Source organism: Ictalurus furcatus, chromosome 12, assembly GCF_023375685.1.
Source record: "Ictalurus furcatus strain D&B chromosome 12, Billie_1.0, whole genome shotgun sequence".
Taxonomy (NCBI): domain Eukaryota; kingdom Metazoa; phylum Chordata; class Actinopteri; order Siluriformes; family Ictaluridae; genus Ictalurus; species Ictalurus furcatus.
Genome location: NC_071266.1, coordinates 16,706,917 through 16,719,207, shown reverse-complemented (window position 1 = coordinate 16,719,207; position 12,291 = coordinate 16,706,917). Strand labels below are relative to the sequence as shown.

The following is a 12,291-nucleotide window of genomic DNA, read 5'->3' as shown; positions in this document are numbered from 1 at the left end:
AGTTATTGTAGAACATAATGTACCTTGCATTATCTGATACTTACTACTTATGTCCGGAATGTGTATTTATGAGATAAGATAGGTTTGTTTAACAGACACAATACACCTACAGGAACCTTAAAATTTAGGGAGTTACCTATTCAGCTGTCATTTTTACATAAATAAATTCCAAGAATTCAGTAAGTATATTGGTGAAAGGCCTAGCTGAGCTCATGCTAAATTCCTAGAAAGTCTACATTTTGAATGTGATTTCACTGGCTTTTAAATAAAAATCCTGTATATTTTTTAAAATAAAAAATTTAATAAAAGCTATTGCAACTCTGCCTGGTCTAGCCTTAAAATTAACTTATAAATTAACATATAAGGTAATAAACAAGATTACAGTGGGTCCACAATAGCATATTTTTCATAATTTACTTATAGTTTTGTAGTTGTAGATTCTACAAGTCTCTGGAAACTTACAGCAAGGATGAACAGCCTTCTTTCAAAAGACATTCCCTCATTTAGTGTTTTGATGATAGTGGTGAAGAGCTCTGTCTAAAACCTCAGTCTAAAATCTCCCATATGTGTACGATTCAGTTCAGATCGGATGATTTTGAAAACCATAGTATATGATTTAGTGAGCCATCATGCCCTGTGGATGGGCATGATGTCATCCTGAAAGAGACCACTCCCATCAGGATAGAAATGTTTCATCATAGGATTATAACTTTACATTGGTTTGCAGTGGGTCTGAAATTGGGGACCAGAGACCACCAGGGGACTGTGAAGCATAATCAAGAGGTCCTGTTTTTGTTTTGTTTTTTAAAATAATTTTTTAATTGTGGTGGTGACATGGAAGTACTTATAGCCAGTCTGATATTATGGATTTTAGTATTTTTATTAAATAGTGTGATTGTCTAGCTTTACGTATAAGTGTATGGTAAACATATATATTGCAGCATATCTTTTCATATTTCATATACTAAGAATTTTAAAGTTATCCGGTAGAGCATAAGGATTCAGATGGTTTGCATGGTGAGGACATTTTGTTCCTGAAAAGTGTGCCTGTGTGGTCATCTACATACAAACCTTTTGCTAAAACAAACATGTTTTTATAGCAAGGCTCATATTTTAAAGAAAATATATTTAATTTGTCACCAGTCTATAGTATGCTTTAGTGCTACAGATGTTTCTGTTAATTCATGAGAACAAACCCTGTTTAATAGGCAAATGTCTGGAAATATTTACTACTACATATAGTTATGGAAGCTGAACTTTAAAAATAAAGTTATAACATTTTTGGTTTGGAAATTTGATTATAAAGATTCCACTCCTATTCTACTGAAAGTCAACATACTGATTGTCTAAAAGCACCTGCTATTTATCAGTATTAAATTAAGTAACATTTCAAATTGATTACCTGTTGTTATTCTTCATCTATACACTAAAAGGCTGTTCAGAAGTCCTGCCCATCCAGCAATCATTCTGTATTTGATGTCCTTAATAACTTTGTCAATTCTATATTATCTCAGGTGGAATTATCTTACCCAGTTTTAATATTGTCCTGGGATATCAGCCTATCGCATACAAACGCCCCACCTATCTCTACCTTTGTAACCTAATCTACTTATGGAAAAACAACACTGAATAAAGTCATAAAGACAGCGGCGGCTCGTACGTAAAGGTAGGTGGCGGAGAGCCCCACCATTTATATCAGCCATACAACAAATGTTAATCATCATGAAGTTTTCATTCACAGCTCCATACGTTTTAAATTCTGCTGAAATACTTATTTTGAGTGATTAATCCTTTTTTTTTTAAAGTCACTATCTGACATATATAAATGAACGTTCCTTTGATTTGCTCACTTTTCTTATTGTTGTGCAATCATAAGGCAGCACGCTCTCTGCCCCACTGAGCTTCCATAGCGTTATAGTTGCACCTGGTGGTCAAAATGTGAACTGCAAAAAGCGCTAATAGTAGCTCATTGGGGCAGGAATCACACTGCCAAAGGGGCATTATGGAGTAATGACTACACATCAGAAACATGTCTTTCCTCAAAAGCTGAGAAAATCACATCTCCCTTTTCCAGTGGCCAAATTTTTTAGATTAGTTTCAGGCCTTTTGTATGTTTTTTGAGATGAAGTTGGACTGGAGATTTTGCTGAAACCTGTCACCCATGGTTAATATTACTTTGAACACAGTTGAACAAAGGTACATCTAAAACCGTCCAAAACAAGCTGCTAGAGTATACTGTATGCAGGATAACTGTATGTTGTTGTCTCTCAATTGCTTATTATGGAATTACCCTCAAAAATCACTAGATAACAGCCCATAGTCTAGTGTGCCATGTGATAGCTTCTCGACTTAATTATGTTTGAAGCTATTCATGTCGTGCTTCACCACCAAAATTTATGATCATGAGCAGATGGTGCATAAAGAGTTACACGTTTACAATAGGAAATGTGTAATCACCACCACCATCATCATCATTATCATCATCATCATCATCATCATCATCATCATCCACAACTGCCTCTTTTTCATCAGCTGAAATCACTTGTGTGATTTAAAAAGCTAACAAATTGATCAATTCCTGACATTCACTGTCTGAGGCAATCACACTTAGCTAGTAAGGTTTTAGAAATCTTTAGGGAGACTGACTTTTTACGAACACAATTGTTAAACTGGTTCTTTTCCCTACTTGAGCTTTGCAGGAGGATTGCGTAGACAAGTTTAGTAAGTAAATTAAAAAAATTCTACAAACATTTTGCTGAAAACTGGGCAGTTGAAGATTAGAAAAACATTGCGTGGTCTTTTTACAATCTTCAGCTGTCCAGTTTTGGTGAACCTGGATCCACTGTTTCCTGGTTGAAAGGAGTGGAATCCAATGTTGTCTTTAGCTGTTGAAGTCTGTCCTCCGCAAGTTTCAATGTGCTGTGCAGTCCAGATGCTTTTCTGCTCACCATATTTGTATAGAGTAGTTCTTTGCAATACCTTAGCCTTGTTTGTGTTGATGTTTTGTTTTTCACGCTATTCTATGCACTGTGAACTCTGTTGTGTGTGAAAAACAGTGAGAATAATAAGCGGTTTTTGAAATACTCAAACTCCCCATTCTGATGTTTGATGGGAACGTTAACTGAAGCTCTGCAATATTTTATGCAATGAGCTGCAGCTACATGGATAATTGGATGAATGAGCAGGGTGTTTCTAACTGAGGTTATTTTCTCCCTTTTTAAATTTTATGTCATATATATAAAATAAATGTTTGCATATACTCTTTTATTTGTTGCCACACCTAAAAGTTATTCATGTACTGTTCTGCACATGATACTGTGTTTATCAAAAGATTAATTAAGTGATGGTGAAAGTACAGTCTGTTCACACACAGAAATGATGTGAGCATGATGGATTAGCTATGAAACTTGTCACATGCATGATGCCAAATGTGCACATGCAGCGTTAGTCCTTGGCTTTGATTGGTTCCTGATACAGTCATCCAGAATAATATAAGGCGACTGCACCTAAACCCCAACTGACTGCAAGAAAGAGCATGTCCGGTATGTACCATTACTTTAGTTAAAACATATTCGTAATTGTTTTCTATCATTGATAATTATTTCTGAGTATTATCCAAAATAGTTAGCTTGTTTTTAACATCTGTGGTATTTTTTTTTTTCTTTTTAGATTGCCACCAAACCGAGGAAGACCTTTGTCACAGGCTTAAAGATGAAAGCAGCTCTTTGTACCATCGCTTTTCTGCTTGCCTTTGGTAAGTCCTGATGGGAAGAACCCATTATAATGTTGTTGAATAAATAAAATCCTTCAAATCCACATTTAGAAATCCACATCTAGGTCAGCCTCCAAAACCAAGTATTTCTAATTATATAGGTGTTTATGTTTTGGTATGTAATGTAAAATATATAGAAAAGAAAATATAACATGAATTTTGGTTTTCTAGAATTTTCTACCAGCAGCAGTGTCCCATGTCAGGGAGACAACTGTCAACAGGATGACATAGAATTCAATGCCCAAAATGCACCTAATGCTCCAGTGGGTACCTGTTTGGTTATGGGTGACCCACATTACAGCACATTTGATGGAAGTTACTACAACTTCATGGGAAACTGCACCTACGTCATTGCCAAAAACTGCCACGTAGATGATGAGCATCCAGCATTTCAGATTAACACAAAGAATGAACGTAATGGCAACACACAAAATACACTGATTTCCGTGGTCACAATTTTCGTGTATGGCAACACGATCTCCTTCAACCGGCTTCAGAACGGGCTTGTAAAGGTATGAGGCTGTCATTAATTCAACATATATATACAAGCAATATTCTATAATGAAATGGTGATACCGTACACAAGCTGAGATTACATCCTTTTAATTTCAGATTAATTCTTCACTCTGGAACTTTCCAGTCTCTTTGAACAACGGTCATGTAAAACTCACAGCAAACAGCCTCTCAGTTACCATGCAGACAGATTTTGGCCTGTCAGTTCAGTATGACTGGGATCTATATCTAGTAGTGACAGTGCCGGGGAGCTTTAAGGGAAAGATGTGCGGTATGTGTGGGAACTTCAATGGGAACAAAGAGGATGACCTGACTACTCCCAGTGGCAATGTAGCAAGCAGTATTCCAGAATTGGGAAAGAGCTGGAGAGTACCAGGCTTCCCAGGAGAAGCTTTCTGTGAGGATGAGTGTCCAGGGCAGTGTCAGAGTTGTGAGGGTGTTTCATGGTTCACACGCATGAATGCAAAGCTTAGCTGTAGCGTTGTCACATTTCTCACAAAAGGTTCTTTGAAAAACTGCAAGAGTGTCATTGACCCCAACGTCTTCTATGACAATTGTCTATACGATTACTGCACTGGCAAAGATGTCAGCAATTTCTTATGTCAAACTGCTGAGATATACACAGATGCCTGCAGACAAGCTGGTGTACATGTTTATAACTGGAGAGGCCTCCTGAAGTGCCGTGAGTATCATAGAATAATAATGTGACAGTAAATGTATTGTATGGAAGCCTTGACATGTGAAAACAATTGAGATGTCATGAAATTATTTCGAGGTTAATATCTCATTATTTCAACCTAATATTTCATTATTGTGAGTAAATTCAAATAGTAAAAATTGAGTATTAGGGAATTCCCTCAATTGAAGTCTGAAGGCTCAAAACATTGATCACACATGAACGCATTTAAGTGAATTACCAATCATATATGTGTCAAGTGAATTCTACTAAAGTAACATCTGGCTTACGTACTATCCGGGAAGCAATTAATATTCACTATGGTGGACTGGTGTGAATTCCTGCCTCATTCCTGAGAGAGACTCCAGATCCACTACAACCCTGAACAGGAAAAAGTAGTTATTGATAGAGCGGTTATTGATAGATCATGTTGTTTTGAAATAACAAGAGAACAACTCAAAATAATGAGATATTAGATCAAAATAACGACATTGCACTTCAACACTTTTTTTTCACATCTTGTAGTTCAGGGCTTCCATAGTATTGTTTTAATGTACCAAAGCATATTCTTTTCATTATGTATACGAGCAACAGATAAAATATTACGTTGTTGGTCAAAATATTTCAATATTTACTATGTCAAATGCATCCTGTAAAATATGTATTCTCTTTCTTTACTCCTTTTATAAAGCTAACCCTAAATGCCCAGCAAACAGTCACTTTGAGTCCTGTGCCTGTCCTGCTACCTGTGAGAATCCCACTCCTTCTGCTGAATGTAAAGCAAACTGTGTAGAGGCTTGCACTTGTGATGATGGATACTTGTGGAGTGGAAGCAAGTGTGTCCCTAAGAATCAGTGTGGCTGCACGTTCAAAAGTGGAGGTGATCAGCGTTACTTACAAGCTGGAGAATCCATCTGGGCTGATGACAACTGCAGCAAAAAATGCACCTGTAACCCGACAAACAGTGAAGTTGTATGTGAAAACACAAGTTGTCCTATTGGAACTGCATGCGCTGTTGTTAATGGAACCAGAGGCTGCCACGAAGTACCAAATGCCTCTTGTAATATCTATGGAGATCCTCACTACAACACATTTGACAACAGCACCTACGACTTCCAGGGCACTTGTACTTACACTGCTGCTCAGGGCTGCCACCTGGAGGGAACACAACTCACTCCGTTTGCAGTTATAGTAGAGAATGAGAAATGGAATGAAATCCAATCAAGTCCAAATGTCTCTATGGCCAAGGTGGTCGCAGTGGAGGTGTATGGCATGACTATAGTTCTGCGAAGAAATCAGCTCCATCAAGTCATGGTGAGTATAATCTTAATTACAATTTTGTTGAATATAAAAGTAATGCTCAGATGGTACCAATTGCCAGCGAGTTTAGTAAGAAACAAAACACAACGGGTTATGCTGTTCTTCAGAAAATGATAAACAAGAGTGGTGTGATGTGGCCTGATGCAAAGTACTACCATCCTGAAGTTGATTATTTCCAATAACAGCAGTGTCCAACAGAGTTTTATTCTTCTTATACCATGGCAATGGGACATATGTGCCAAAGATGTGCTAAAGTCATTTGTTTAATGGTTTATAGTAATTTAATGTGTGGAATGTCCACAAGACTACATTCTGTTATCATTTACATTACAGGATCTGGAAACAGTTGCATCCCTCACCAGAGTCTTTTTTCCTCTTTCTCGAAGTTAATAAGTCCAAAAACATGCAGCTTTCACAGCTGACACCTGTGACTTCTTCCATAAATGCTAAATAAACATCTCTTTACAGAAAACACTATATTCAATTATTATACATCTTTATACATCTTAAATACCAACACATCTTTAAATCTTATTATTATTAGTCTTATAGAAAATTATTTTAAAGAACATTCATCTTTAACCTTAACCATCTGACCCATCAGTTTCAACAATTGAACAACACTGTGGTATAAGTGTTTGCAACATACACACTATATGGCCAAAAGTTTGTGGACACCTGACCATCACACCCATATATACTTGCTGAACATCCTATTCCAGATTTATTCCCCCTTTGCTGTTATAATAAGCTCCACTCTTCTGGGAAGGTTTTCCACTAGATTTTGGAGCATGGCTGTGGGGATTTGTGTTCATTCATCTATAAGAGCATTAGTGAGGTCATACACTGATGTTGTGCCCAAACCTGGAACAGTTTTGGGCCTTGTAGCTACAGTGAAGGGAAATTGTAATGCTACATTATACAAAGACATTCTACACAACTGTGTGCTTCCAGTTTTGTCTAGAGAAGAATCACACATGGTCAGGTGTTCACATACTGTACATTAATCATATAGCATATTTATTCATGTATTATTTACTCAAACACATGGCTCTAGAAAGTAATAAACATGTCTTGAAATAACATGATTGTTAGATTTTATATATATATATATATATATATATATATATATATATATATATATATATATATATATATATATATTAGACCTTTGCCATGGTTATATAGATATAACTAGTATTAAAAAACTTATAAACTATAGAATCTTTTATTAACAATTTTGACTGTTTTCAATGTTCAAGAACTCATATGAGTAGATCATGATGCATTTCCATTTGCTTTTCCAGATTAATGATGTCTTAACCAACATCCCTATAAATCTCAATGAAGGAGAAGTGATAGTCCAGCAGGAGGGCTATCATAATGTAATTCTTACAAACTTTGGTCTAAGGGTGGCCTATGATATGATTTATCAAGTTATCATCACAGTCCCTGGCACATATGCAGGAAAGACCTGTGGCATGTGTGGAAACTATAATGGTAATAAGAATGATGACTTCCTGCTGCCAGATGGGAAAGAAACCAAAGAACTGAAAACATTTGGAGCGGCTTGGAAAGTGGCTGTGCCTGGTGTTGTGTGTGATGATGGCTGCAGTGGTGATTTCTGTCCAAAGTGTCCTCAAAATGAGAAACTTGTATTTGAAAAGGACTGTAGTATTATTACCAACCCTGACGGTCCATTTGCTGCCTGTCACAGTGTAATTAACCCTGATTCCTACTTCCAAGATTGTGTTTATGACGTCTGCATGAGTGAGGGAGATCAACATATGCTGTGCCACAGTGTAGCTGCATACATGACTGACTGTCAAACCTTTGGAGTCACGGTTAAAAATTGGAGAACGTCAACATTCTGTCGTAAGAACAACGCTCATTTTATACTATTTCCAATTACAAAAGTATTCTTCATTCCATTTATTCTAAGTTTGTATCCACTTTTTTGCAGCGTTATCATGTCCTGCCAACAGTGTCTACGAAATCTGTGCAAAAGCATGTGATGCACCTTGTCCTGGCCTTACTGGTTTAATGAAGTGTAATATTCAGACCTGTGCTGAAGGCTGCATGTGTAAACCTGGATTCTTTAACAATGGGACTGGCTGCGTGACAGCAGACCAGTGTGGCTGCTATGAGAATGGACTAACCTATAAGGTAGGACGCAGATAAAATAAAAACAAAGTTGAAGTATATAATTAACTTTTTAGCTAATCTTATACTTATAACATGTTCATATAGGAAAATTTGTGACATTAACAAAGGCAAATAAGTAGAATGCAAAACAATTTTAGTTACTAACATTTTTATGTTTGTAGATTAATGAGACCATCATCACAGATAACTGTCTAGAACGCTTGACCTGTCTTCCATCTGGCGAATTAAAACACGAAAGCATCAGTTGTGACACTAGTGAGGTCTGCAAAATTAAGAATGGCGTTCGTGGATGCTACCCAAGGCAGTGCCTGTTGGAGGCTAGCGGCTCCTTTAGCCTTTTCAGTGGAGAATCTTGGACCATCACGTCTGTAGGAGCCTACGAGTTAGTGAAAGTGTGCAAAGGTTCTCTTGAAGCAGAATGGTTCCGGGTGGTGGTTGAGTTGGGACCTTATGGAAGTCAAAACAGTGTTGCGGCTGTGTACGTCTACTTTGAAGAGATCTTCATTGCTGTCAACAACAAGCAGTCCACTTGGGTATGTATCTTAGATAAAATTCTACTCTTTACTTGTCTCGCCTTCTATTTAAAGCACTCATTAACCAGTAAAAATATATAACATATTATATAATTTGTGTATGTGTATATATATATATATATATATATATATATATATATATATATATATATATATATATATATATATATATAAAAGCACAAAAAAATTTAAAACATACATTATAACAAGTTACGGCAATTTCACAAGACCAGTGGCCAAATAAATGGAATTTCCTCCTGTTTTGGAGGTGCCCGTGTTCAGCACTGAATTTATTTGTGATGTCACACTCCACAGTAGTGATTAATGACTCATATGAAAGTAGACACTCAGGGCTTTAAGAATTTGTAGTTTTTCCCGTAAGTTTTTCTTTTTTTCCCCAAGTCTACTAGGTTTAAAATTTATACATTTATTGTGGTAGTTGTATACAATTTTTACTAACAAAAAAGCTTTAATTGTGCTGTTTTTTATCTCTGTACATGTGTTATTGTGGAGACTTGTGAATTGTTTGCCCAGCAGGGGGCTCACACCCCTCCCATCTCCCATCACCCTGCTCACCAGCAGCTAAACACAGTCATAATACTCTACACACAGGAACCCAACTGTGTCCTGACTAATCTTATAACAGTCTTGCAGCTATAAAATAATTAATTTGTTTATACTAATTGAAGGTCCAATAAGTCAATTTCCATTCTGCTGGTGGAATAAGTAGCACGATACATAACAGTAAGTGATGGGCACAATAGTAAATGTAAGTGATATTGACCTAACAACAAAAATTACATCAAACAAAAAACTTGTAAAGATGGACTCGTGTTCATGTGTGCTTTCTCAAGATTTGTTTTTTTTTCTGAAAGAAAATGAGAAAGTAAGTGGTGCACACAAGAAAGTAAATGATGCGAATACAATAACTACATAAAAAATTATATGTCCTTTTCTTTCAGAAAAAAACAACAAAATCTTTTTAAATATGCATGTTTTTGTTTTGTTTTGGAAAGGTTTCTTCAAGGGCTCCATAATAATTCTGACAAATGTGTGTGTGTGCGTATATATATGTATATATATATGTATGTATGTATGTATGTATGTATATAATTTATTAATTTTTTCTTAATTTTTTTCCAGATCAATGGAAAGCTTGTCACTCTGCCACAGCAACTGAAGAATGAAGTGATCATTCAGTTGACTGAGGATACACTCACTATTGAAAAGAAAGCTAGTTTTCAAGTGTCTTTCAGTCTTTCACTTGGGCTTGTAGTGAGTGTGAGTGATGAAATGGCGCAAACAGTGTGTGGTGCCTGTGGAAGTGACAACAAAGTATTCGATGTCCAGGGTCAAGGCTTTCAGGAATTCTTGGCTTTATGGAGAGCACCTGACTTTCCAAGTGCCCTTTGTTAAATATGCTCTTTGATATGATGACAAGGTCATGAGTCACTTGGCATTGCTTTGATTTAACATTGGATTTAAGGAATAAAAGATGGCAGCATCTAACTATAAGGTCCTGTTTACACCTGTTATAAATGTGTTTTGAGTGATTGAATCACAAGTGGTCAGCTGAGATGGATAGCTGTTCACACAAGGCCTTTTTTGTGTGTTTCAAATGCGGTTTCACTGACCACTTACGATCATATTTCATGACTAATGAGGGTTGAAATGACATCACTACAAAAACAGCCCCCAACAGCCTAATATAAAAACTCAAACAAATATTAATCCACTGGATGTTAATTTCCTGATTAAATAGGACTGCATGGCTTTGTGTAGCCGTAATGTACTTTACAGCAAACACAAAGATTTAAATTAACATGTTTAATGCTTGTTTTTGTTCATTATTGATTATTACATTAAGCTGTAGGTCTAGCACATTTTGTGTAATCTGTAGCTAGAGCCCTTTTTTACAGACTACTTAGAGATAATTGTCTTTGTATAGCCCATCTATACATTTGTGTTTCTAAAACATGCCCAACAGACAGGAGTTTCAATCTCATATCTAGGTAATTATTTGTTGCCATTATCCTGGCCATCTGTGCCCAAAAAGCTTTAATAGTTTCCATTAGCAACAATATTTAATGAACATCATGACAATGTATTAAAACATTTACCTAATAATTTTTTGCCTGCATTTTTGCCTCACAAAGAATTATGAGAATGAGTATACACAGAGATGAATGCATTCACAGAGTAACAAGCAAAGCTAATACAGAAATAGTATGAAGTAGCCTGTGTGTGAGAGGAGGCTTCACGTCTCTGACCACCTCCAGATCTGATCACAGTGCATCCTGGGTGTGTGAAGTGAAATCTGAATATGATCTGATCACCTCAAAACCACATGTTGATACATAGTGTAGACAGGGCCTTAGCCATTAAGCTTCATTCAGATTATTTCATTAAAATTGAATGCTTTAAAGATAATAATGCAATCTTTAAATATTTAGAGACTTGAAACAAATATTAATATTTTTGCTTCAATTAAGATGCAAATCCATATTTGTTCCATTTGTTGAAAGATCGCTTTACTCATTGGTTACTTGATTTACTTATTTTAATGACACCATCATTTCATGGCAATTCCAAATAAAGCTTTTACCATCACCTTCACAAGTTGCTTTTCTCATTTCGAACTTCTCAATATTATTCTAGTGAAATCGTAAATAAAGAATGTGTGTGTTACATGCAAAAAATTCTTGAATAAATATTATAAGATTTTGTTCAAAGAGTTGGGATATAGATTTTGAATTAGCTTGCAAACCGTTTTATGCAGATCATAAGCTATGCTTAGGTTTTATTTTAAGAAAGGATAGGAAATAAAGACATATTAAACAATATAAAGGAACTCTATTGTACACATAATTTGATATGATGCATCCAGGATGGCATATTCTATGTATTGCACTATTGTATATGTATTAAAGTAAAATAAATGTAGTAATTCTCGTTAGCAAGAGCAAAAGGCAGTTGCTTTGCCTATAAAATCATTTAATTGTTTGGAATATGTATGCAATAATAATGACATGATAAACATAAAAAAATACATAAATATGTATAAACATTTATTCAAATAACAAAGTAACTCAAATTTTTTAACAAAAAGTGAGTGGTTGTTGAGGACACATTCAAACCACCAAGGGCAGATTTAGTGATTTGGGGGCTCTAGGCAAAATGTAGGAATAGGGCCCTCATTTCAGTGTTTTAACATCGATATTTAAATTTTCAGCCTATGTTGTTTAGTATTAATAGCAATAATCAGTGTTGAACTGGGAACAAAAAGTGGGCCTGGACTTTCTGGCCCTGAA

The 12,291-nt window shown here is 35.8% G+C and overlaps 1 protein-coding gene across 1 annotated transcript; it reads left to right on the top strand.

The window, feature by feature from the left end:
• The first annotated feature begins 3,511 nt into the window (after positions 1-3,511).
• LOC128616259 (IgGFc-binding protein) lies at positions 3,512-11,596 on the top strand. Its single transcript, XM_053638839.1, has 9 exons — positions 3,512-3,542; positions 3,670-3,754; positions 3,944-4,284; positions 4,385-4,967; positions 5,653-6,275; positions 7,589-8,156; positions 8,245-8,447; positions 8,609-8,980; positions 10,124-11,596. The coding sequence occupies exons 2-9, from the start codon at positions 3,712-3,714 to the stop codon at positions 10,394-10,396; spliced, it is 3,006 nt and encodes a 1,001-aa protein (XP_053494814.1). The 5' UTR covers positions 3,512-3,542; positions 3,670-3,711; the 3' UTR covers positions 10,397-11,596.
• Positions 11,597-12,291: the final 695 nt, after the last annotated feature.